The 27,945-nt window shown below is 38.2% G+C and overlaps 1 protein-coding gene across 1 annotated transcript in view; it reads right to left on the reverse strand.

Moving 5' to 3' along the window:
- Positions 1-27,945, reverse strand: part of LOC107595066 (myosin binding protein C3) — a 42,773-nt gene that overhangs the window by 5,989 nt on the left and 8,839 nt on the right. The window contains 25 exon segments of the mRNA XM_016285351.1: positions 405-544; positions 744-939; positions 1,792-1,880; positions 2,441-2,608; positions 4,012-4,146; positions 7,793-7,981; positions 8,250-8,354; positions 8,695-8,854; positions 9,517-9,656; positions 9,831-9,860; positions 9,942-10,048; positions 10,803-10,968; positions 12,174-12,340; positions 15,883-15,988; positions 16,136-16,260; positions 16,791-16,793; positions 16,985-17,117; positions 20,328-20,491; positions 21,935-21,937; positions 22,582-22,641; positions 25,457-25,505; positions 25,613-25,730; positions 25,842-25,990; positions 26,074-26,160; positions 26,273-26,416. Of these exon segments, the coding sequence (XP_016140837.1) occupies positions 405-544; positions 744-939; positions 1,792-1,880; positions 2,441-2,608; positions 4,012-4,146; positions 7,793-7,981; positions 8,250-8,354; positions 8,695-8,854; positions 9,517-9,656; positions 9,831-9,860; positions 9,942-10,048; positions 10,803-10,968; positions 12,174-12,340; positions 15,883-15,988; positions 16,136-16,260; positions 16,791-16,793; positions 16,985-17,117; positions 20,328-20,491; positions 21,935-21,937; positions 22,582-22,641; positions 25,457-25,505; positions 25,613-25,730; positions 25,842-25,990; positions 26,074-26,160; positions 26,273-26,416 (2,933 nt within the window).

Genomic DNA, 27,945 nt, shown 5'->3' on the forward strand with positions numbered 1-27,945 from the left:
TGATTGGATTAGCTACTCGTGTGCTGGACTGTCATGGTTTTGGCTAAAGCAGGACACTACTGAATGCTGCGCATCAGAGGCGATTTAGAAGTGGGTGTACGCAATGCCGATTGATAGAAGTGAGTATATGCCGTATACCACTGCACTACATCACTGTCAATTACAGAGATCACAAGCTTAGCTGCTTTAGTTTGACAATGGAAGGCATGGAGAGGCTTACAAACTATTTCTCTTTCTCTCAAATTCTCTCTCTGAGCCGGAGTTTGATTACTAACAGTGTTTGGCATATGCACTCTAACAGTTCATATGTACAGTATGACTTAGTAAAGAGACAGGAAATAAAATAATAAAATAAAATAATTATCCATTTCAGTAAAAACCCAAATTTGTAAGTTTGGGGTTACCATGGTTTTCTTATCAGCCTTCTGGATGGTGTAGCCTGTGATGTCGCAGTTGCCATTATCCTTGGGTGGTTTCCACTCCAGGGCAACGTTGAAGCCCCAAACATCTATCGCCTTTAAATTTTGGGGTGGGCCTGGCAGGTCTGACAGTGGAAAATAACAAAATGTGTTTTGATGTTTACTGATACAATCAAACACACTTGTATTGTACATAAGATAGCATATTCTGTTCCTCCAAACTGTGAATATTGAGTGTCATTTCAAGATGTTATTCTTGCACAATTGTGACAAATCTAGTCGATAATACAGGTTAAACTGACAGTGTATGTCCTAGTAACTTACCAACAATCTGTATATTCACACTGGCCCTGTCCTCCACATTCTCAATTTGCACTTGAACATCATACTTCCCAGAATCCTTTCTCTCAGATCTCCTAATGAAGAGGATGGTATCAGTATTGCTGTTTCGTATGCTGACCTGCTTAGGGTCCAGAGGCTCATCGGTCTTTGTCCAGTTCACTTGAGGTCGTGGTTTACCCTTAAAAGTGAGGTGAGTGAAGAATGAGTCAATACATCTCATTGGTCACTATCTATATTACGGACAATAAACAAAGAAAAAACCTTTTTGTCTAAACCTTTTTATTTAACATCTAAAGAACCTTTCTGTTTCACAAAAAGTTCTTTGTGGCGAAAGAAGGTTCTTCAGATTACAAAAAGGTAAGAAAGAGATGGTTCTTTAAAGAACCTTTGACTGAATGGTTCTTTGTGGAACCAAAAATTGTTCTTCTATGGCATCGCTTGAAGAACCTTTTGAAGCACCTTTATTTTTAAGAGTGGACGGACGGACAGACAGATAGATAGATAGATAGATAGATAGATAGATAGATAGATAGATAGATAGATAGATAGATAGATAGATAGATAGATAGATAGATAGATAGATGTTTTTGGGCACTATAGTTCCCAACAGGGGTGTTACAGATGCTGTTCAGACTTGTGTCATTGACTACCATCTGTGTGAAGCCTCTCTCATTGAATTTCAGCCAGAGCTCAGAGTATTTATAGAGTGAGAGGATGAAGATCTGTGTTTCACAAACTGGGTTCTGTAAACAAACTAGTGGACAGGCTACAGTCTAGCCAAGCACTGAAGCTCTAGCTGATGGAAAATGTTGGAGGTCAAAGTCTGCATCAAAAGAGGACAGCCAACGGTTTCATATTGCGACAAATAATACTGCTGGATACATCAATACTGATCTTTTCATACGACACACAGGATGCCTGCCAAGAAGCAAATCTAAATTGTTTGCATGGATTAGTCACATGTTCCGCAGCATAATTTTGTTAGGGGTGTGCACATTTCAAACACAGTTTTAAGGATGACATGTCTCACCTGAAAGGGGATTACCAGGTTAATCGTTTCTCCTACTTTCTTGATAAGTGTCTGGCGGAGGTTACGGGGTACCCAGATTTTGGGTCGCTCTGCAATAACAGAATGCAAGTGATTCACATGGTGGCCCTGCATCTAAGAATATAATAACCTGTCTTACCTATCTTTCCCATCTCATTCCCTTCCCAACACTGAACTGTAATGCGATGCAATAGATGGATCTTCACTTAAAAATAAAGCTCAGTTGCCTGAACATTAGCATTTATAAGCTTAGTTTCATTCTATTATCAGGTAGATTCATCTGTAGCAAGAGGCATTAACATATGATGTCTCTAAACACAATCTAGAACAGCAGTTCCCAACCATGTTCCTGAAGCCCCCCAACACTGCACATTTTGCATCTCTCCTTTGTCTGACACACCCATTTCAGGTCTTGGAGTCTCAACTAATGAGCTGATGATCTGAATCAGGTGTGTTTGATTATGGAAAACATGGTGGTCAGGAATGTGGTTGGGAACCCCTGATCTAGAAGACAAAAAGCCAAAACATTTGAACTTCTAGCTGTCCACAACGTGCAAAATCCCATCACACCAAAACGTTGACCTTAAATGGGCTAGCCTAACATTTTAAGATCATTCTCTGTGTAACTCACGCATGATTTCACGGATGGTGACTGCTTGTTGCAATGTGGCAGGAGGGCTGGGGCCTGCCATGTTATACGCCCTCACGCGGAACTGCATCTTCTCTCCAGTTGGCAGGTCACGGATAATCACAGAGGTCCTGTCTGTGAGACCCTTAAATGCAGGGATCCATTCATCAGCTATAGAGATGAAATAAAGAATTCAGAGACAGAACATTGAGGATTGATTCTGAATATTGCTTTGAGGCAGTTAAAAAGAATAAATTTTACACCTGAATTGCTAAAGCTACACTAACGCTCAAAAGGTTGGGATCAATGTGACTTTTTTAAAGGAAAATTATACTTTTATTCAACAAGGATTGCTTAAATTGATCAAAATTGACAGTAAAGACATTTAAGTTATTAGTAAAATTTCAATTTCAAACCGATTCTGTTATTTTTAACTTTCTTTTAATCGAAGAATCCTGAATAAAATGAAGAAATGGTCCTTGAGCAACAAATCAGCATATTAGAATGATTTCTGAAAGGCACTGGAGTAATGGCTGCTGAAAATGCTTTGCCATCACAGGAATAAATCACATTTTAAAATATATTTAAAACAGAAAACTGTTATTTTAAATTATATGAATATTCATAATATTTCTGTTGTTTTTGTTTGTTTGTTTTTGATCAAATAAATGCAGCCTTAGTGAAAAGAGACAAAAATATTTTAAAAAATCTTACAGACACCAGTAGTAGTGTACTCTTATAAACACATATGTGACCCTGGACCACAAAACCAGTCTTAAGTCAGTGGGGTATATTTGTAGCAATAGCCAAAAATACATTGTATGGGTCAAAATTATAGATTTTTCTTTTATGCCAAAAATCATTAGGATATTAAAGCAGCACTATGTGACTTTTTCTGTGTTCAAAATGAGATAAATGTATATAATGAGCGAGTACATCATGAATTCATCTTCCAAACCGCGTTTTTTGTCTTTTGTCTACACTTATAATAAGTACTTATATTTGGACTATTGTAGCCTGGTCGGGTCGTCACCGCTGCGGAGTAACACATACCTGCGTGAATCGCCATAGACATAAACTTAGAGAAGTAGCTCCGGTTGGAATGTTCTTCCGCGGGATGTGTGTAGTAACATACTATTGGGTGCAGTTCTGTTTATTAACCTAGAGCTAGAGCGCCAAAAGTTACATAGTGCCGCTTTAAGTAAAGATCATGTTCCACAAAGATATTTTGTAAATTTCCTACTCTAAATATACTAAAACTTAATTTTTGATTAGTAATATGCATTGCTAAGAACTTCATTTGGACAATTTTATATCGCCTTTAAAATTGTCCAAATGAAGTTCTTAGCAATGCATATTACTAATCAAAAATTAAGTTAAATTAAATTAAGTAAATTCTCAATATTTTGATTTTTTTGCACCCTCAGATTCCAGATTTTCAAATAGTTATCTCAATTTTAAAAAATGTACCCTTATAACTGGTTTTGTGGTCACATTTAAATAAATTCTGTCAAACATATGAATCTTTAAACCATCCCATATTTAAAGTACAAAACTCAAACAAACACCCTTACAGCCTTCCTTGCAGTACTCAACCCCATAGCCTTCAAGTTCAGCTGAGCCTATTCTCTCTGGAGCCCTCCATTTCAGAGAGATGGTGGTATCACTGATGTCATCCACACACAGCCCAGTAGGCTCACTGGTAGGAGCTGTGGACAGGAAGTTGATACAAATGAGTATGTGTTTCACTTCAAAAAAAATATGTTCTTGTATAAAGTTTTGTTCAAGTACCATTTCCTTTGTATTGGCAGCTGGAGTAAATTGATGTACTAGAGATTAGCTTTGTCAGCTGACAGCAAGGAAAAGCCTTGTGCGTATGATGTATTTTAAGTGCAACACTTGCTATATTACACTTATATACTGTTACTAAGCCATCAAAGACAGGGATAGTACTGAAGACTGTTTAATACATGGCTGGATTTACTTGGACTTGTCACTGTGGTTTCCAGTAAAGTCCCACTGAACAATGTGAGAAGAGCATAGCATTGCCACTAAACTAAGCAGCCATGGAAACTATGGAAGCAACCTTAGTCTTGTGAGGTTTATCTCTATACTTACCTTTGAGACTACCTTCACAGAGAGCCTTTCATTACTGACAAGAATAACCAACATTGCTAAAAGGAGTCTGAGTTTAACTTGTGCAGTGGTGATAAGGGCCTCCTGAAGATATCCATGCTGTCTGCTGTGATTTGCAAGCAAGCTTCAGTCTAAAATGTTTGTGCCATATTTAATTGCTGGTCCAATGACCAGGTCAAGCTGTGTATTTACGAAGACTGTGAACTTGCACCACATCCAAGAACATCTACTCATATCTAGCCAAGAGTTATCTAGAGTGGACAAATTACTCAATTACTTTTCCTTGAAATGCAAACAACTGTTAATAGCTCTAAATATGAGGCCAATAGAAATAAACAGTGTAACAATTATCAGGCTTTGCCTTGTTGTGCTTATTCAAGCCTTAAGGTGCATTCATCACATTTACCATTCTTCTGTAAATTTTCATGTTGAAATCAAGTTATTTCATTAGGAATTTGCAATCGTAAATGAGAGCAAAAGATTTCCCCACACAGATTTTGCATCGAATTTAAGATGCAATTTTGCCACATTGACCAACAGAACATGGTTTGGAAGTGACTTCTGTGTGAACTGTGCTTCATACATCGTTACACTACTGACATTTTATGTTTTTTGCCTGCAACATTTCACTAATGTAACCACATCTTTAGATGCAACCATACACACAATGACATTAATGTCCACTTGTTAAATCATGACTTAAGTAATGTTTCCGGGTCCAAGTCTCTACTTGTTTCAATTAAGAATACTCAACAGCTATTTATGAGCATTGTTTATTCATATCACACATTAAAGGGGTGGTTTACTGGGTTTTTTCTAGGCTTGATTGTGTTTATGGGGTGCAGTCTAACATGTGTTAATGCTTCGTTTAAAAAAAAAAAAATTTCTTTTTCACATAATTTACCTTTATTCCACACCGCTCTGTCCCTTCTCTGAGAAAAGCGCTGATCTTTTCCTGTTTTTATGAAGCCCCGCCCTCAGAAATAGGCGATGGGCTCTGATTGGTTAGCTAGCCCAGTGTGTTGTGATTGGCTAAACCCCCTCTAGTGTGCGTCTAAGCATCCCGCCCCTCACCTCAGCGGCATGTGCTCTGGTTGTATTGTAAACAACGGCATCGTTAATATCGCTTATCAGTTTGAGCCCGATTGAGAAGCAGAGGATATTATTGAAGAGGATCGTGCAGAACCTGTGCAAGCACGGCTTTTAATGGTAGGCCTATATTTTTTGTTGTCTCATACTTTTAGATATGCTGTTATTTGTAAATGCTACTGCTTATGTTAGCTTTTAATATACGGTTTTATCCTGATTAAAGCTTTAATACAGTACCGCAACCGCATGCGCGTCCATGTTTAATGCTTCTCATAGCAACGTGAAAATAAGTGTATAATTGGAACAGTTCATTGTCGGAGCTGAGCTGAATGTGTGAGAGAGAGAGAGAGATGCAGAGCGTGTGCAGAGCAGGGGAACTAACTAACGTTAAAAAAGTGAAATCGCAATCAACCACCCCTTTAAAGCTAAGATTTTAAAAACGCACAGTCTATACTACAGTCTCCAGGCATCCCAGACAACAATATTTTAATGATTCATAAGAGATGAATCACTGTCTAATCAATTGAGATTTCGGTATGGAGATAAAGGTTAGGATCATGATTTTTTGGTAGTACTACAACACACTGTAAGTATACAGTGGGTACGGAAAGTATTCAGACCCCCTTAAATTTTTCACTCTTTGTTATATTGCAGCCATTTGTTGTTTACTTTTGGCATCTGATTTGGACCCTGAAACAGTGACGTCAGACTTTACAAGCAGATAGTAAAATACATGCTCAAACTTAAGCATATCAACACCCAAGCTTAATACAATACATATTGATTAAATGTGGACATGTATTTTCAAACTGGTTTAGGTTTTATGCCACTATGGTGTATTCTTGAAATAAGTTAATGACAATTATGCATAAAGACAGCTCTAAAATATATATATAAAGATGTCATGGAAACTGGTATAATCCCTGCATTAATAATCTCCACAAAAGATTGTTAGAAATAGATGCCTACAGCCAACAGGTTTAGGCTCTGGTTCCAGCTCCGGTGGGGGGACAGTTTCCTCTGGTGCTTCTACAGATGGTGCCCCTTCCTCTCCTGGTGTTGCTGCTTCTGCTGTAGAAGCTCCATCTTCAGAAAGAGCAGGAGTTGCCTCCTCAGCTGGAGGTGCAGGAGCTTCAGCACTGGCCTCTTGTGCAGGTTCTTGCATAGCTGTTGCTTCTGGCTCTGGCTCTTTGGTTTCTGCTGGCACATCGGGCATTGGCTCGGCCGGTGGTGTTTCAGCCGGCGGTGCCTCAGCTGGCTTCTTCTCAGCAGTCTTGGGGAGCATCGGTTTGGTCATTCTGTCTCTGGATCACTTCAGTCTGGTGTGTTTTACAAGTAGAGCCTCCTGAAAAGTGTCTGTCTGTTCTGTAACACCTGCTGTGGTCTTCTCTGGGCGCAGTGACGGTGACAGGCAAGCAACAAAGGAAGTGCAGTGTCCTGCCCCCTCCTCTCTTTTGACAATGCCGTAGATACAGCTTTGCAAAGTGCTAACATGCCATTATTTATAGAGAAGGATGCCATGGATAGTTTCCTAATCAGCTGCCTTGTAACAGACAACAGTCTAGATAGCTTTCAATGCAGCTCACTAGAAGATTATGTTAAAGATGAGCAAAAAATGAATGCAAGAACATCATTAACATGTCAATTGTTTAAACTGAAAAGGACCTTTTCAGACCATTTTAACAGAACACAACCTGTTGATTGTACCAATTAGATGAATGAAAAAATGTGGCTAAATAGCTCTATGTGTCTGGAGAGGAACAGCAACCCTTAAAGGATGGTTCATCCAAAAATGAAAATTCTGCCATCATTTACTCACCCTCATGACTTTCATGACGTCGACTTTCTTTCTTCTGTGGATTGTTAAAGAAGATATTTTGTAGAATACTGGTAACCAAACTGTTTTGAATCTTGGATCTTTCAAAAAAAATAGCAATATTAAAACACAAGATATCACAATGAAAGAAGTGGATGCAATCCATAAAACTGGCATTCAGCATATGCTATCCTCCTGATTAGCCATTACATATTAAAATTAAATATCTGTAACAGAGGCTTAAAGAAAAGCAGGGGAAACAAACAAGTCCCTATTACGAAAGCAAAGTTATAAATCAAAGCAGTGGAACTCACCAACTGGCACAAATGGCTGGGAGGCAGCACTGGGGCGGGACATGCCGATGGCGTTTACTGCGTAAACACGCATTTCGTAGGCTACACCCTCAATCATTCTCTTGGTTTCATATGTGGTCTCTTTATAAGGATCAAAATTGAGTCTCATCCATCTATAGCTCTTTTTCTTCTTCCTTTCAAGAACGTAACCTGAAAGACATTAAGAAAACATTGTTATCATCGTGCACTTCCTCTACAGTGCACATTTAAAAGCGGATTTTCAGCAATATTATTAGGTCATTTTTCATTAGGTAGCTTTTTCATAATATGTAGGCTCCTTCACTTAACTTTAAATTAGATTTAGTTTGTGTTAAGTTAGTGGTTGAGCAAAATTAATTAATAGTTCTTAGGAACATGTGATGTCAACCAGATTTAGATAGCTCTGTAGTAATACTGTGTACTATTATTATTAAGTCACCTATGACTGGCTGGCCACCATCAAAGAGCGGGGGATCCCATTGGACAATACAAGAATCTTCACCGACGCTAAGGATTCTGGGAGCTTCAGGTGGATCTGGCACATCTGTAAAACATTAAAAGCACAGTCACACCATTTCTTCTGTACAGCTAATATACAGCTACATCAAAGACATTTTGCTCTCAAATGGCAACTCTCTTCTATATATTTGAATATTGCAAACCTCCAGAAGGCAATACACACAATCACAGAGTGATAATAAACAGCCAGAAAGAGATGTAGACAGTTTAGGTTGTGGCCTTTTGATGCATTTCATTTTAGTGCAGTTCTGAAGTGTACAAAAGAGAGCTGCAACATGGCCCATAATGAATAAGGGCCTAACTTCAGCCTACAAGAGAACAGCTGGGAAATGTACCCATGGTAATGGGGTTTAAAAAAAGCTTACCAACAACTTTGACATTAATGTCAGCTGTATCCTCTCCAGCAGGATTGCGTACAATGACAGAGTACACTCCCTCATCCTGACGCTCCGCCCCCTCAATGGTAAAGATACAATGGCCTTTGGTACTCTCCACATGAACACGCCCATCTGAGTCTGTCAGCACCTGAACAACCAATCAAAAGTCGGGATTGTTAAGGCCTAAACTCACTTCACCGTTCTTCACTGTCCATGTATGCCTTGGTTCAGGACGCGACTCTCCCTCCTTAAAGCTACCCTACATGAGCAGAGCAGAAGCTGTGAAGCCATGGCAATCAAGTCAGAGGTTAAGTGTGAGAAAATTAACCGTCAACCTTCCATTTCAGCTCAAAACTCCCAAAACTCCCAGTCCCAGTGAGCCTCGAAAAGACTTTCTGGTTATGGCTGGGAGATGTTACAATACCTACCTGTCAAGGCTTCTGAAGCCCAGATGAAGGATCTCCTGTTACATTTGCAGGACAACATGGCAAATCGTAAATAATTACAGTACACACATACAGTATACCACAAACTGCAGACGAATTAAAAAACATAAAAAAAAGGAAAAAAAAGATTTTCTAACTAAATGTCATTCTAAAGGAAAAGGTTAGTGTAGGTTTTGGTGTTCTGCTGTAACTGACCAGGGCTGTGTTTCCCAAAAGCAAGTAGATCTTACAGATCATTACTGCCAATGGTTTCTAAGATCTACTTAGGCTTACAGTGTATTTGGGAAACACATCCCAGACCTATTCGCACAGACAGGGATTGTTCGAAATCGATACCAGACGAAATTTAATGAATCGCTCCTACCTTTTCTCCTTTTGTCCAAACCACAGTGGGGGCAGGATCTCCAGTAATTGGTACATCTAGTCGCAGTTTGTTTCCAGCCACAACCAAGATTGTGCACTCAGCGGTGCGGCCCATACAGTCCAGATGAATCTTGGGAGGATCTTTAAAAAACAAACAAAAAAAACAGACAAACAAAAGAGAAGTATGTCGACACATTTCTCAAAAATAAAGTGTTACAAAAAATTTTTTTATTTTCTTTTATTCCAATATTTATGATTTAACATAGTTCCCAGAAACACATTAATTTGACATATTAATGCTGTTTTTATTTTTACCTTGCCGTGGAACAAAGTCAATCTTGACCTCTGTAAAGATAAAGCACAATAATTTGAAAAACAGTAGTTTAAACTCACATTCTAAAGTAATAATTAAACAAAAGGATATACCTAAAAAGTTGAGCTTGGCAGAGAGATTGAAGGCATAGCCCTCAGGAACGAAGGTGTAGTCACCCTCATCGTCTGGCTTTACGTCATCAATGGTCAGCTTATGAATCCTAAATATAAATAAAAAAGCAACTTCACAATACTTCAAAACTGTGCAGTAGTAAAAAACAAAACAAAAAAACAAAGAGCGGTTGTAACATCCATATTTTTAAATCTGTATCTTTTAATTGATTGATAAGGGACCTGGCGTCGGCACTCGTTATAATGCTACATTTTCTCTGACAATGACAATTGTTCAACAGTGTTCGATAGTTTCAGTTTTGTTGATCTATTTTGATTCAGAACTAGTGATTCATTCTTTTGAATAGGTTATTTTCAAAGAATGAATCAAACAGGTTCACGATTCAGACTGAATCATTCAAACATGTTACTCAGGCACTGAAATGTTTTGCACAGTTTCTGACAACTTTTACAACAAGGGGAACAAAAAGAACACTGGATACAGTGAAATAAACTCCAAAACGCCTAAAAAAAACTAAAATTACCATAGTTACAATATAGAAAAGTGTTTTAGACATGTTTTTGTGAAATTTTATTTAAATTTTACTTTACTAATATTTTACTATGAATAGAATGTTTTATTACACTTTAAACGTTATACCCCTTTTAGAGCTGCTTTGCTTTTGGCAGTGTTTTTATGGGTTGAGTTACTTACATTGTCTAGCTACATTCAGTTTAGCCAAATCAAACATGCATGATTTACCATGCTTGTTTAACCTTCATTTGAGGGTTGAATGCATAGACTTTGCTTATAGACATCAAGAAGTCTCCAACTTCATATTTACGTAACACATGTGCTCTTACCTGCCAATGTGTGTGATATGAGTTCTGGCATCAGGTTTCACCTCCACTTTATTTTTGTACCAGATGCCTTTCACCTTCTCATCAGAAACCTCACATTTGAACACAGCCTGGTATTTGGCCTTCACCGTCAGGTCAGCAATGCTTTGATACACCTCTAGCTGTTTCTCTAAAAGTCAGAGGTCAAAGAGTACACTGTCATCACACATGACCAAAAACCATTCACTTAATAAAAAAAGAACAGCATGAATATCCTGTCTGTTGTGGTTTACTGAAGAAAGAAATCATATGGGTCTACTGCAACATGCATGGGAGAAACGTATTCATGTTTGGGTGAACATTCCCTTTAAGATAATAAAGGGAGGTGGGGTAAAGAAAGGTAACAATCCCACTGATGGGATGGTAGCGTTACAGTAATACTGGGCAGCTTTTTTTTTCTTGGCACCTCTTGTACTTGATCAAAAGCCCAGACAAACTGGTAGCAGACATACCTGGCTATCAGTTTGCTTGTAAAGTGCTATACATGCTTGAAGACTCAGAATAGGTGACAGAATGAAGGAGGGAGAAGAGAGAGTGAGAAAGAGACAGAAGAAAACAATAAAAAGAAATGGGAGAGAAAGGGAATGAGTCATAAATCTTTCTTAGATGCTAATAAAAGAGAGAGAGAGAGAGACGGAGCAGTGTGTGACAATGACAGAAAGAGAGAGTGAGGGAGGAACAGACAGAGTCACCTGCCCTGCTCAAATATATGGGTCAGGCGGTCTAACAATAGCTGGCATGTGGGCATTGTGAGTGGTAACCTTGTACAGAAGTGTCAGTGGCCATGTTTTCTAAACTGACGAGAGGTGAAGTTTGAATGACATGGCCACAAGTGTGAAACCTTAATGACTGCCATATGTGCAAAGTACTTTTTTATATCATTTTTCCATCCCTTCCGCTATCAAGGGCAGAATTTGTTCAATAAGTTACAGTACAGATCTGAAAACATCTGTGGCTGGGGACAGAAGTTTGCAAATATAGGAGGCCTTGAAACTCTCCAAATTCAGATATTTACCCTGAACCATGAGCTCTGCTAATGATTGCCCTCCATTGGTTACATGTGGGCATTGTGAGTGGTAACCTTGTACAGAAGTGTCAGTGGCCATGTTTTCTAAACTGACGAGAGGTGAAGTTTGAATGACATGGCCACAAGTGTGAAACCTTAATGACTGCCATATGTGCAAAGTACTTTTTTATATCATTTTTCCATCCCTTCCACTATCAAGGGCAGAATTTGTTCAATAAGTTACAGTACAGATCTGAAAACATCTGTGGCTGGGGACAGAAGTTTGCAAATATAGGAGGCCTTGAAACTCTCCAAATTCAGATATTTACCCTGAACCATGAGCTCTGCTAATGATTGCCCTCCATTGGTTTTCACTCGGTAGTGTCCACAGTCTTCCTTGGTCACATCATTAATGATAAGGACATGCTTACATCCATCTTTCTTGAAGCGGTACTTGAAGGACTCATCTCGGGTGAGTTCCACACCATCTTTCTCCCTATACAGGTGAGAAGTTTGGTATTAATATTTGTTGATGCAAATGGTTTTCAATCACTGAAAATAGGTAAATTCAACAACTTGAACATGGGGCAGCTTTGAAATCCCCATATCTGTGGAACTGAACCATATAGGGCCTTAAAAATTAAGATTTCAAAAGAAAAGTTTATTAAGAATGAGAATCTAGAAGGAAATTAAGATATCTTGAATACTTTTAGAGTTCCAGACATGATAACTTTAGAAAAATAATATTTATGTCACTCAGACAGGTATACTCTATGCAATTGAGCTGATAGAAAAAAAAGAGATACATTTCTAGTTTTAACAATTTTTTGTTTTTTTAGATAATCCACTTTAAAAGAAAAAAGTATTAGCTGTATGCAAAGCCACATGGAGCCGCATTAAGATTTCCATATCTCTGGGACTGAACCATTGAGGGCCTTTAAAATTAAGATACCAAAAGGAAAGTTTGTCAAGAACCAAAATCTAAAAGGATATAGGATATTAAGATATCTTTAATACTTCTTGAGTTACAGGCATGCAAACTTGAGGCAAAAAAACACAAGAAATGCTTTTTGCCATTTTGAACTGTCACCATTAGCATATAATGAAACAAAAATGGCAGAAGTCAACAGATTAATATACTAATAGACCTATCAATCTATGTGTAAAAATAAAATAATGATGCTGCCATCCTTCTGAAGTCATTTTTACACCCCTCTAATTTGGCTCCAAATCTCAGGTGAAACTTTCATTTTGACCTTCCTCTATAAAATTGTGGACTACTCAGTAAACATACATCTGTGAAGTTTAATATTTTGGTTTTCATCACTATGTTTGTCTTTCTACAGAAAGAAAAATATTAACAAAATCAAAAAAATTTAGCCAGGGACCTCTGGAATGACCCTATTGAGATTTGCGTTTATGAGATTTTCAATGACGATGAAACTGAAGTACTGTAGCGTACAGTTGTGACATGAGTGAAACGGCTTTTTGAAAAAATGTAGGGTGGAACTTGGTTCTGTCCATCAGTTATCAGTTGCTGATTGGATTTTGAGATGTCGGTGTTGGACTCAAAAATGAATGTGAGCTTGCAGTCGATTGTGGAGGGGCGGGGTTTAAGCAGACTAAATGATTGGAGAAGTCTGGCATATGTCACCAGAGAGAAGTCTTGTAGTTTTCACCACAAGATCGATTATGACATTTTAATTTAACAATATAAGGTCAGCATAAATTCAGTTGGAAAGAAATCTATGACAGAAAAGATGTTCAATTACAAAAGCAAGGGGAAATTCCAAGAAGGTTTGCACCTGATTATGAAAGAACAAAACCAGGGTGCGAACTACGGGGGGAGCTAGGGGGAGCTCGGCTCCCCTTAATAAGGCATGGGCTCCCCTGAAAACGTGATTTGTGAAATTTTGGGGGGTCTGAAAAAATACTGACAATGTGTTATTTTGACGTGCAATTTCAGTTTTGTGTAATATGATCATCGTGGATTATTATGTGTAAAATTGCAAAAATATCATTCATTCATGCATGACGGCGATTTAAACCTAATTCACTTCAATAAAGATAACTTTACATGCTATTCTTGTCATGAGCATCAAGGTGTGGGGCCGCTGCGGTGCACATTCCACTCATGTTTAGTACATGTTAACTCAAAGATTCGTAGAAAAAATATAAACGTTGGACTCTCTGGTCGATTCTGTGTTAAGGTAAGGCATGTTATTCGCAATTATGTGTTGTGGCTGGGGTGTTATAGGTCTGCGTGACTCTCGATGTCTTAGGCCTAACTGAACGGAGGAATTATGGTATTCTTCTGTAGCCTGACAACGAGTAACTTTAACCGTTGTTCATGTGAACTCAAAGACAGCCTGATGCTTTGTATATAGACTATTTGTGGGTGGCTGTTTGTTGTTTCACCTATCAGTTCGTGTCGATAAAGTAGGCCTATAATAGGGTAAATCCTGTATCGTGATTTATCCTATATAGTGCTTGCATAAAGCAAGTAGTGCATACACTTGTAGCTGTTATGTATCTTTGTAAGTCATTGCAAGCGCACGAACACCCCACCCCCCCCCCCCCCCCCTCCCCTTATAAAAAAAAACAAAAAACAAGTGGGCTCCCCCAAAGTCCACGGTATAGTTCGAACACTGAACAAAACCATTTTTGAAGGTACTGTAATGGCTAATTGCCATGATGTACTCAATAATAATAACCTCTGAAATGTAAATCTTGATTTATGAGCATTACTGCAGGGTAGTGAGAGCAAATGGGATAAATCAAATGGCTGACATAGTAAAGGACTAACTATTTATATTAAGTTGATAGCTGCTAATCTTTTCTCCTGCATCCATGAGCTTTTATGCCAATCTGCAAGCGATGCAACTCTACATCAAACACTACATTATAATTACCCCATTACACTTGTAATATAAAGTCCTACATTGTGGCGTTCCAGTACTAGGAACAGTATCTACTTCTGCCTTTTTCTAATCATCAAAGTCATCCGCTATTCAGATGCCATAAACCACCAGTGACTTTCTCATTCCATAGGACACTTGTGAGGTGCTAAAAGGCTGCTATGACCTTTTCCAGGCACTGATCATTTACAGCCCAGAGTGATGTAGAGCCTTGGCTACAGCTATGGCAGAACCAGCACTCACTCATGCACCACCATCTGTCAGTCAGTGTGACTCACCCAACCAGCCAGCCAGCAATGCTAAAAGAAACACATGTGCCATCTACTGGACATCTGTGGAATGCCAGGACTCTGACTTGTCCAGGACAGCTTGAGAAATGGTCACCTTTTCTAAACTCTTCTTTGGTTTTGTTTGGTGTAATGCAGTTTAGTACAGATATCAGCTTTTCAAGTTCATTATGGATGCACATATGACCTGAAAGGCCTTTTTTTGTTTTGCCTTTTTTTAAAAGGCAGCAGCAGCTATTTGCACTAAGTGTAAATAGCAATTAGATGCTATTTTTATTAAGTGAAAATAGCATATTTTCTTAGGGATAGATGCTATTTACACTAAGTGTAAATAGCGATGGATTCTATTTACACTGTTAAAATAGCAGGATTTTCTGCTATTTATACTACTTATTGCAAATAGTGGCAATTATCTGCAGTGCACCTCAGTGTTGTAGTACATTATAAAACAGTACGCAGTAATAACGTATTGAGTGTAAATTATAATTTTAATTCAAACTATTAAATGGATGCCACCTTATTGGGACAATAAAGCCCTCCCTACACCTACCCTAACCCTACCCGATAGCCTACTTAATTTTCAACTTTTTTTGATTATTTCCTTAATTTTTATTGAAAATAAATGCCTTTCCGATGTGATATGAGGTTTGAAAAAAAAGAGGTATCTACGCCAATGGAACTTATATTTAGCATGTCTTTTGTACAGCCTCGGCCAACAAGGCAGGCTATTTGCACTTACAGTAAATAGACACTCCGTTTTTAAAAAATGTCTTGGAAAATGTGTTACTACTAATGGAAGTGAAAAGGGAGTGTGTGCTTGTTGACAGACCTACCATTTCACTTGAGCCCCCTCTTCAGACACTTCACACTCAAACTCTACTCGTTCTCCCTTCATAACCATCTGATCCTCTAGATTACGTACAATCAGAACAGGAGGCTCTGAAGGCAGAGAGAGATTTTTTTTTAAATTACATACAAATAATATAAATAAACAATGCTTGACGTAATATAAGATAATATAAAATATTTACTTGTCTGTAAAATTTAGTCTTTTCTCAGAGATCTCTGTCTGTGCAAGTTAAATACCTTTAACAAAGAGCTCAGTGACAGTCTTCTCTTCTCCAATCATGCACGTATAAGCAGCATCATCTGCCAGAGTACAGTTGTTGATAGTGAGGAAGCGTTTGTTGCCTACACTCTCAAAGATGTACCTGTAGGAAGATGAGAAATTATTTAGTAGCAGTTCCAGCGTTGTTCTCTAGATGGGGACAAAGCATCAATGTTGGAGAGGCTCTTCCAAACACATAAACAATAGATATGAGAAAATGAACAAAACACTTGTTTAACACCAAAAACCTTGATATGACGACAATGTCAAAAATATTGTGGCAAACAAATAATAGACAATTGTAGACATACGACAAGACTCGTTTTAAGATTCTTCAGTTCACAAGATGTATTTTTACAAAAGGTTTTATTTAACTAAGGTCACTGAAATATATTACGAGCCATTGAGGATAGTTTTTGTTCTATTGTTATTTGAGTCCTTAAACATCTGACAGCCTCCATCTGTTGGCACAGCTGGCATCTGTGTCTACAGAGCTATGTATTCTCAGAAAACTGTCCCTGTATATAGTCAACAGGCTGTTTGAAACATCTAACCCCACAGAGACAAGCCTTGAAGTTGCTGATTGTGTTTAGGCTGCGTCTTGTCATAAGCATACTGTTGAGTTCCACTCACTTGCTAGGGTTGACAGTGGAGAGCAGGTAGAGCAGTCCATCCCTCCATAAGCACACAGTGTTGTCAGAAGTCAAAGAAATAGACAGTTAATTGTAACCCTTGCCATGTACTTTTACTACTTTAAGAGAATGCATAACCCACGTGACTCAATTTTTTTTTTCTTTACATTACAGTGAATGGATCAAAGTAAATACCTTCCAGTTAGGTGTATCTCTTGTCCATGTTTTAGCCATTTAACCTCTGCATCTGGATTGGCCACTTCAATTTGCAGTTTGATCTTGTGTCCCTTTTCGACTTGGTAGGCTGGGTCCAGCTTTCTCAGAATTGCTGTGGTTAAAATAAAGATGAAACTTCACCACTATTAGAAAGAAATGTGCAGCACATGAGCATGCTTAAAAAGAAGTTTGAGGTTTTCTATTGAACAGCAACAAAAATTTGAAGCAAGAAAACTACTGACAGTAGGAATTTATAGTCATACTGTATATACAGTGGGTACGGAAAGTATTCAGACCCCCTTAAATTGTTCACTCTTTGTTATATTGCAGCCTTTTGCTAAAATCATTTAAGTTAATTTTTTTTCCTCATTAATGTACACTCAGCATCTCATATTGACAGAAAAACACAGAATTGTTGACATTTTTGCAGATTTATTAAACAAGAAAAACTGAAATATCACATGGTCCTAAGTATTCACACCCTTTGCTGTGACACTCATATATTTATCTCAGGTGCTGTCCATTTCTTCTGATCATCCTTGAGATGGTTCTACACCTTCATTTGAGTCCAGCTGTGTTTGATTATACTGATTGGACTTGATTAGGAAAGCCACACACCTGTCTATATAAGACCTTACAGCTCACAGGGCATGTCAGAGCAAATGAGAATCATGAGGTCAAAGGACCTGCCTGAAGAGCTCAGAGACAGAATTGTGGCAAGGCACAGATCTGGCCAAGATTACAAAAAAATTTCTGCTGCACTTAAGGTTCCCAAGAGCACAGTGGCCTCCATTCCTTAAATGGAAGACGTTTGGGACGACCTGAACCCTTCCTAGAGCTGGCCGTCCGGCCAAACTGAGCTATCGGGGGAGAAGAGCCTTGGTGAGAGAGGTAAAGAAGAACCCAAAGATCACTGTGGCTGAGCTCCAGAGATGCAGTCGGGAGATGGGAGAAAGTTGTAGAAAGTCAACCATCACTGCAGCCCTCCACCAGTCGGGGCTTTATGGCAGAGTGGCCCGACGGAAGCCTCTCCTCAGTGCAAGACACATGAAAAAACACCTGAAGGACTCCAAGAGGGTGAGAAATAAGATTCTCTGGTCTGATGAGACCAAGATAGAACTTTTTGGCCTTAATTCTAAGCGGTATGTGTGGAGAAAACCAGGCACTGCTCATCACCTGTCCAATACAGTCCCAACAGTGAAGCATGGTGGTGGCAGCATCATGCTGTGGGGGTGTTTTTCAGCTGCAGGGACAGGACGACTGGTTGCAATCGAGGGAAAGATGAATGCGGCCAAGCACAGGGATATCCTGGACGAAAACCTTCTCCAGAGTGCTCAGGACCTCAGACTGGGCCGAAGGTTTACCTTCCAACAAGACAATGACCCTAAGCGCACAGCTAAAATAACGAAGGAGTGGCTTCACAACAGCTCTGTGACTGTTCTTGAATGGCCCAGCCAGAGCCCTGACTTAAACCCAATTGAGCATCTCTGGAGAGACCTAAAAATGGCTGTCCACCAACGTTTACCATCCAACCTGACAGAACTGGAGAGGATCTGCAAGGAGGAATGGCAGAGGATCCCCTGAAAAACTTGTTGCATCTTTCCCAAAAAGACTCATGGCTGTATTAGATCAAAAGGGTGCTTCTACTAAATACTGAGCAAAGGGTCTGAATACTTTCCGTACCCACTGTATATGTTCATATCCACTTAATATATCTCACCATTATCATTGCAACTTGACCTATTGCTATACAGTCAAATTAGTAAATTACTTACAGTGCCTTGCAAATGTATTCTTTTTTAAACATTTTGTTATGTTGCTGCCTTATGTTAAACTGTTTTAAATTAGTTTTTTCACATCAATCTACACTCCATACACTGTAATGACAAAGAAAAAAACAGATTTGTGACAACTTAGCAAATTTATTAAGAAGGAACAACTGATAAGTACCATTCATACCCTTAACTCAGTACTTAGTTGAAGCACCTTGACAGCCCCGTCTTTTTGGATATGATGCGACAAGCTTTGCACCTCTGCATTTGACAATTATCTGCCATTCTTCTCCTCACCTCTTCACATCTCAAGCTCTGTCAGGTTGGATGGGGGCCGACAGACATTTTCAGGTTTCTCCAGAAATATCAGATTGGGTTCAAGCCCATGCAGGCTCTGGTTGGGCCACTCAAGGACATTCACAGAGTTGTCCTTAAGCCACTTTTGCTGTGTGCTTAGGGCCATTGCCCTGTTGGAAGTTGAACCTTCTGCCCAGTCCGAGGTTCTGAATGCTCTGCACTAAGTTTTCATTAAGGCTATCTCTGTATTTTGCTGCGTTGAGCTTTCCTTCTACTCTGACGAGTTCCTCAGTCCCTGTTGATAAAAAACACCCCCACGGCCCACAGCATGAGGCTGCTACCGCCAGACTTGACTGTTGGGATGGTACTGTGCAGGTGATGAGCAGTGCCTGGTTTCCTCCATACATGATGCTTGGAACTAAGGTTCATCAGACCAGAAAATCTTGTTTCACACAGTCTGAGAGTCCTATGGGTGTTTTTTTCCTATCAGTGTTTTTTGTAAATTCCAAGTGGGTTTTCATGTGTCTTCACTGAGGAGAGGATTGAGTCTGGCCACACCGCCATAAAGCCCAGATCGGTGGAGTGTTGTTTCTCAGTGATGTTTCTCCCAACTCCATATATGATCATGGAGCTCAACTAGAGTGACCATCAGCTTCTTGGTCACAACTCTAACCAAGACCCTTCTCCATCGATTGCTCAGTTTGGCCAGAAGGCCAGCTCTAGTAAGAGTCCTGGTTGTTCCAAACTTCCTCCATTAAGGATAATGGAGACTGCATGCTTCTGTGAACATTCATTCCTGTCTCTCCATTCTACAGGCAGTTCTTTTGACCTCGGGGCTTGATTTTTGATCTGATATGCATTTTAAGCAGTTTTGCACCTTTTGTTGAGGGGTGTGTGCCTTTCCAAATCATACCCATTTAACTGAATTTGCCAAAGGTTAACTCCACTCGAAGTGTAGTAATATCTACACGCAATATTGGAATGCTCCTAAGCTAAATTTCAAGTGTCCCAGAAAAGTGTATGAATACTTATGCAATGTCATTATTTCTGGGGGTTTTTGTGTGTGTGTTTTTTATAAATTTGCTAAGTTTTTAGCAAATCAGTTTTTTGCCTTGTCATTATAGTGGATGGAGATTAGATTGATGTGGGAAAATTATCATAAGGCAGCAGCATAACAAAACGTGAAAAAAGGCACTGTATATATGCCCCTTGAGTGGCCTGTACAGTAAACTAAGTTCAACAAGGTTACAAACCTGCACTTTTCTTCTCTTCTTTTTAAATTTTTTTGAGTCTCTTAAGCATCCCCCGCAGGTCCGTGATTCCATACTGGAAGGCAATCTTTTCATACTCTGATGGTGAAGACTTCTGGAGGATTTCCCATACGTCTACCTCAGGCTCTGTGCTCACATGAGCAGCTCTGCAGACCCACAACAGTGGATAGAAATTGATCAGGACAGGTAAATCAAGTCTAAACATCTTGTATCATCACAATGTTTGGGTTTAAAATTGTTCTTTAAAAGTTTATTAAAGGGATAGCTCACCCAAAAATTTGAATTATGTCATTATTTACTCAGCCTGATGTTGTCAAACCTGTATTACTTTTTTTTCTAAAGAACCGCAAAAAAGAAGATAATTTGAAAATGCGTTTCATCCATACAGTGCACATCAATGGGGTCTAAAACAGCAATGGACTCCATTGACTTTGATTGTATGGATAAAAACAGTTTTTGTTCTGCAGAAGAAAAAAAGTCATACAGGTTTGGAACAACATAAGGGTGAGTAAATGATGACAGGCATTAAAGTGAAAGTGAAAGTGACGTGACATGTGGCCAAGTATGGTGACCCATACTTAGAATTAGTGCTCTGCATTTAACCCATCCTAAGTGCACACACAGCAGTGAACACACACCCGGAGCAGTGGGCAGCCATTTATGCTGCGGGGGTTCGGTGCCTTGCTCAAGGGCACCTCAGTCGTGGTATTGAGGATGAAGAGAGCGCTGTACATTCACTCCCCCCACCTACAATCACTGCCGGTATGAGACTCAAACCCGCAACTTTTGGGTTACGAGACCGACTCTCTAACCATTAGGCCACGGCTTCCTTAAGCATGTTAGGTGCTCTTTATTAAAATATAGAAATGCAATGGCAAATAAATAGTAATAAATGTTAATGAATGTTATTAAATAGATTTTTATTCTGTATGTCTAAAAAAATCTTACCGTGGGCCAGTTTTTAAGAAACTGCTGTACTTATGTAGAGGCAGAATCCAAGCGTCAAGCATGGTAAGACAAACCACAGCAGATTATTGCACATTATCAAGCTCTCAGATCACATAACAATGCATTGTTAAACCATCAAGACCATTTTACAGTTCAATTTTTATAAAGGCACTTAAAGCATGCAGTCTACATTGTCGCCCATAGAAACGTCCTCCTTATTCAAATGTTTTATCTTCATGTGCCTCTTGTGTTTATTAAACTAAAAGGGTTAGAAACTATTTACGTGAACGTACAGTGTTTACTGACATAACCAATTTGCTATGCTGTCAGAGTCAGTGAATGTGGTATGAATGCGTGGAATGTGAAATGACGTAAGAATCGTGAGACTTCTAGGATTATGTGATTAATTAGGACTATATGAGTATGATGAAGGAGTTTGCTAAAAATAATTCAAACGTGACTCTGTCTATCTAGTTCCAAGTGGGTGTGCAGTCTGCAGAGTGGAAAAACCTAGAAGGACTAAAGTTAGCAATCAGTGGGTGATTAGGAGAGAGAATAATCAAGGCATCACACACACACACATACACGGCAATACAACATTCCTTCATACACAACCAGTCAGTTCAGTGTGACACACTTACTCTCTGAATATGGGAGTGGAACAGCCACAGAGGAGAAAAACTGAAAAAATATAAACATAGATAAGCCTTAGAAGGAAAAAAAACATTTAATAAATAAATAATGACTAAGTAAAGCCTACAATTCAGTGTTTGAAATCACACACTTTATAAATCTTTAAAAAAATCTTGGATTCAAAATCTATTTTAGGCTTCAATAATAAACAGTATGTTTCACACTGTTAAAGAAAAATTAAAGCACACATATGATGTAAAATGAATAAGAAATATTTTAGATTTTGTTAGCTTCAACCAAAGACCCTTACAGGCATCAAAGTACATCTAAAGTCTTCGATTCAACTATTCATAGGTCACTATCAAACACTGAGCATGTGAATTCCTTTGTACAAGTGTCAGGTTTTATTGCTTACTTTGAAGAACAAGATGTTTTTTTGGATCTTGCTCAAATCATGTTAGCTCATGTTGATGTCATTAAAGGTAAATAGTTTCAAGGCAACTTTTGACTTACATTGTTCACTTAAAATATTGCATTTTCATCAGTGGTCTCAGATTTTGGACCCACACTGTATTCACTGGGGACGTTTTTGGACAGATAGAGAAAGTAGACAATGAATGTATGTGACATATTAGATCTCTAACTAAAGACTCACCTCTTTTTCAGTAATGCACTGAAGTCCAGTTCTCCTGAGTCTTCACCTGCATCTGTGCTACTGTACGAGAGAAACGAATCACAGGCCACAAAATATTCTCACCTCATTATAAGATATGTACATTTTAGGGAAAACAGCTTCTATAAGATATATAATATGCAGTCATTTATTAAAAATGGATATGTATTTAATAAATTGTTTTGTAAAAGAACAGAATATCAAGCATGTTGATGCAAATGACACATGTCCAGGATGTATTATTATCTATGAAACATATGGAAAAGATGAACACTACTGTTCAAAAGTTTTGGGGTCGATAAGATTTTTAAATGTTTTTGAAAGAAGTCTGTTATGCTCTCCAAGGCTATATTTGTTTGATCAAAAAATTACAGTCAGAACAGTAATATTATTAAATATTATTATTAAAATAACTGTTTTCTATTTTTTATATATTTTAAAATTTTAAAAAGGTCAAAGCTGAATTTTTAGCAGCTATAACTCATGTCCTAAGTGTCACACAATCCTTCAGAAATATTTCTAGAATGCTGATTTTGTACTCAAGAAACTTTTATTTTGATTATTATTTATTAATGTGTATTATATTATAAATACACCCTTGCTGAATAAAAAAATATTAATTTCTTTAAAAAAAAAAGTTTTAAAGATGGATCTTATTGACCCCAAATATTTGAATGGTATATACTGACACATATATACAAGAACATATGGGACTGGTGTGTAGATGCACAAACAATACATGCACTTTATACAGATATCATTAAGTTCCACTGAGGCAATAGAAACTGGAGCAGAGCTGCACTATACTGTAAACAGGCTTTGTTGGCAAAGTTGAGTTAAAGACACAGAAATGCTGATGTACAGAAGAAATCCATAGCAGACTTCCGCTATATGATCACACATGACATAACTGTACATATCAAAGATCTAGGCATCTATATGTCTATTATAAGGCAACAATATTATAATAAGTGATCATCTTGATGCTAGAGCCTTCTCTCTGATCTGTAAAGCTAGTAGTATTTGAAAGATGTGAATCTATGACCCATGATGAACTGTCTTTAAGGAACTTCTTAAAGACACGAAGAGGAGCAACAAAACAGACACGTCACTCAAAGTTTGTGCCGCTGGTTCCACTGATTTTGACAAGGTGTCAGCCAAAGTTAAGAACTGCATCAAGAGATTTCTGCTATTACGTTTCAAATAACCAGAATTAAAGTATTTCATAACAGTCACGGACAAATGCGGTTTCTGATTAAACTGGTGGCAGCGTTACTAGTGTGATCCTCTAATTTGCTCCCTCTTAATCAGTGTCTGCACTTGAAAAGATCAGTGGACAGGGAAATCGTATTCACTTTAAGGCCCTCTGCCTCTGATACACCAGTAATGAGTGTTTGGAAATTGCCCTTCTCACAAAAACAGAGAAAAGTGTGAAAAGAGATGGAGGAAGACAACAGAAAGGAAATGGGACTTTGCAAAGGTCCTTGGAGAGTGAGTCATAAAGCGTCAGCAGTGACTAATATCACTCTCCTTAGATGTTGCAGACAAAGGGAGAAGATTGAAAAGGACAGAAAGAAAAGGGCAAGCTATAACCGATGACTGATAGAGGGACACGGATGGACACTGAAGGACACAATGAACTCTTTTGATGACAAATCAGCAGTGTTGGGCTAGTTACTCAAAGAATGTAATATATTACTCAATACTAGTTACTCATTTCAAAAGTAATATTGTTACTTTACTTATTACTTTCTGGCAACAGTAATTAGTTACACTACTAGTTACATTACTTTTTCTTCACGCCCCACAGAAGTTGTAACTGTATCTTCCCCATAAAATTCTAGTGATTGATAGTGATATTCAAGTAGAAGTGTTGTATTAATCTCATTAATTGTCACGTGTAGCTTGAAGCTAATTGTCATTTCTCCGTTACCCATATACGATTATATTTATATTTATATTAAGTTTGCAAGAAAAAACAAAAATTTTCTAAAAAGATTTTTAATTATAGTAATATGTACCACATGCTGATCAGAGGGATGTTGGTGGGATGTAATGCCAGAGTAAAGTAAAGCCACAACTTACACAACAGTGCTCAGATCATCTTTTTTCCTGACAAAATCAATATAATGCAATATTTCTATCTGCTGAATGTAAGCTTTTCCATATTCCAAGCTTGCCTGCTGCACTGGGGACATCACATGCATGTGCGAGTCATGAAAATTATGAAAATAAATCTAGGAATTATTTGATTGTTGGATTTTAAATCAGCGGGGTTGAGGCATCAAAAGTAAATAATTAACTAAGCTGTTTTATGGATGGTAACTGTAATATTATTACTGAAATCTTATTAGTAATTAGTTACACTACTAGTTACTGCAAAAAGTAATATTATTACAGTAACTAAGTTACTAGTTACTGCCCAACACTGCAAATCAGAGGGTTTGGTTGGGTAAAGACAATGACTGTGAATATATCCCCTGCTGCAGCAAACCCCATTAGCTACCTGCCAGGCTCTCCCATCTTCTTCTTACCACCTGCACTGATGCTCCTGGGTAATCAGCAGTTTCAAAAAGTGTTAACGCAATAGAAATACAAAAATTTAAATCCCAAATATGACTTAACATAAAAACAAACCACATAAAGAAGCACTAGGATCTACGCACACAAAATCATCAAACCAACACACCACACGACATTCAAGAAAGCAAACAAACCAGGTAAGCACTTTAATATGTTGCTGAAATAGCACGATACTGCTGGTCTGCATGAGTCACGTCACTTTTTAAAATTTTATGAAGCAAGTGTTGAAATGAATAGTTTGTAGTTTATTAAAAACACAAAGACAAATACTCATGTGCGTCTAAATGCAGTGCGAATATCAAACCCATCTGTTGTACGAGCCTCTGTGAAATGCACACATTACCAATTAATTTGGAACAATTATCAATTAAAACAAATAATTCATTCCTTGTTGATATTTATCAAGCATGCATTTAGTTATTTTTATTACCATGCACTGCCAGGTCAAAATTGCAGCTGTCAAACTTGTCTCTAGAGGACACCTCACAACGATAAGCTCCAGCGAAGTTGGCTTTAGCTGCAATGATATGCATCTCGAAGGTGTACACCTGAATAGAAAAAGGTGTTTGGTTAATTTTGCTAATTTTTGACTTTCAAGCTTTTCTAAACATATCAAGGTAGTATATTACACAACTGTTTGGTATTGACCATTGCCAGACCTTCGTGTTGCGGTCATAGTGCTCTTTGAGTTGAAGGTGCTTTCCTGACTTGCTGGCCAGATCCATCCACTTTCCTTTGAACCATTTTACTGTGGGCTTCTTCAGCAGAGATTCACCACACACCCGAGCAACAAAAGTAATGTTCTCACCTAAATGGGGGAACAGATTGGAAGATAATTTTTATTTCATATGTACTATCCATTTCTTAGTGACTAGAGGCCCTGTTACTCACCTACATTTACCTCCCCACTTTGAGGCCTTTCAGTGAAGAGACCAGTAAGGTCCTGCCTTGTGTCAGGCTGATGACTCTCAGGCAGACCTAGAAGAACAAATAGAAAAATAGGTTTGTTATCCAGTGAATCTTACATTTTTTAAATGTTTCATAAAACTAATTTGCATATTTAAATATGCCTGTGTGTTTTTATATTCACCTTCAGGTGCTACACCATCTGATGCGGTTCCACTGGTGTCTGCTGCTGAGCTTTCAGTAGGTGCTGATGGAGTCTCTTTAGGTTCTTCAGGCTTAGGCTCTGCAACTGCAGGATCTGGGGATACAGCTTTTTGTGGTTCCTTTACTGCAACAATAAAAAAATCCTTAAAATGGCTTTCAAGCAGATGAAAACAAGTGATAATAACCCATTTGGGTCAGTGTTGATGAATGTAAGTACCTAAAGCCTTACTTCCACATTACAAATTCATAATTCGTCATTTCTGCATCTATAAAAGGAATTCAATATAAAAAAAGTCTAGGCCAAAGCAAGATGCTAATTCTTTAGCTCATAAGGCTCTTGAATATAGCGTTTTAAACTTAAAGCCTGATTTTGTTTGGAGAAAAATCGGACACTAAAAACATTCCACACATATTGCCCTCAAAACACACTATACCTGTCTGTTAATGAACAAGCTTTTGCTTGCAAAGTTTTGTCCTCATGGGCCTTTTATTGCTTTGATATTGCTCTCTTCAGGATTCTAATGGCCACACATTATTAGGATAGAGTCTTGCTTTTTCATCTTCTGTTGATGAATGTAAGTACCTAAAGCCTTACTTCCACATTACAAATTCATAATTCGTCATTTCTGCATCTATAAAAGGAATTCAATATAAAAAAAGGTCTAGGCCAAAGCAAGATGCTAATTCTTTAGCTCATAAGGCTCTTGAATATAGCGTTTTAAACTTAAGGCATGGTATATGTTGGGCCTGGTAAGCTAAGACTATAGCCTCGACTAACCAGTGGGCAAATCTTTATTTGGAGACAGCCTTTCCCTTCTGCTGTCCTCCAAAGCAGACAAAGAGCTGGTCTGAGGTCCTGAAGCTCTGCGTACGGTCCACGTAAGTGCGCAAAGCGCGAACGGGACAGAACCACTAGACTAGACGGTGTAACATTTCCATAGCAGTGACTCTTGACTTAAAGGAGTAGTTCACTTCCAGAATGAAAATCCTGTCATCATTTACTCGCCCTCCACTTGTTCCAAACCTGAATGAGTTTCTTTCTTCTGTTGAACACAAAATAAGATATTTTGAAAAATGTTCCATAGTATTTTGTTTCCTTCTGTGGAAGTCAGTGGTGCCCATCAACTGTTCTGATTTTTCAAAACATCTTCTTTTGTGTTCAATAGAAGAAGAAGCTCATACATGTTTGGAACAAGTGACGGGTGAGTAAATGGTGACAGAATTTTCATTCTGGAAGTGAACTACAACTACTCCTTTAAGTGTTCGCTCAGCTTTCTGTAGCACAGCTTCCCGTCAAAATAATAGCTAGCATTTAGACAAGATAATGCAAGATAGGCTTTTTTTTTGTTCTTGTGTGGAAAAATGAATATGAATGCTTCCTGTTTGCTGATTGTACATGTACAATGCAAGACAGGGAACATATCAACATCATAAGACATGCCATACTGAAAAAAACTCATGGACTCATGACTAAAGATATAAATCAGGACAGCATTAAAATGGTAACTATTTTGACAATGAGGAGCACACGTTTCTCATCTTTCTACTTAGTTTTCTTAGCACACTTTGAAATATTCTCACAAAATCTAAGAAATTTAGTAAAGGAGGCTTTACATTTCTTCTATTTACATGCCATGTGTAAATGTGATATTT

Source organism: Sinocyclocheilus grahami, unplaced genomic scaffold (genome assembly GCF_001515645.1).
Source record: "Sinocyclocheilus grahami isolate Dianchi unplaced genomic scaffold, SAMN03320097.WGS_v1.1 scaffold196.1, whole genome shotgun sequence".
NCBI classification, from domain to species: Eukaryota; Metazoa; Chordata; class Actinopteri; order Cypriniformes; family Cyprinidae; genus Sinocyclocheilus; species Sinocyclocheilus grahami.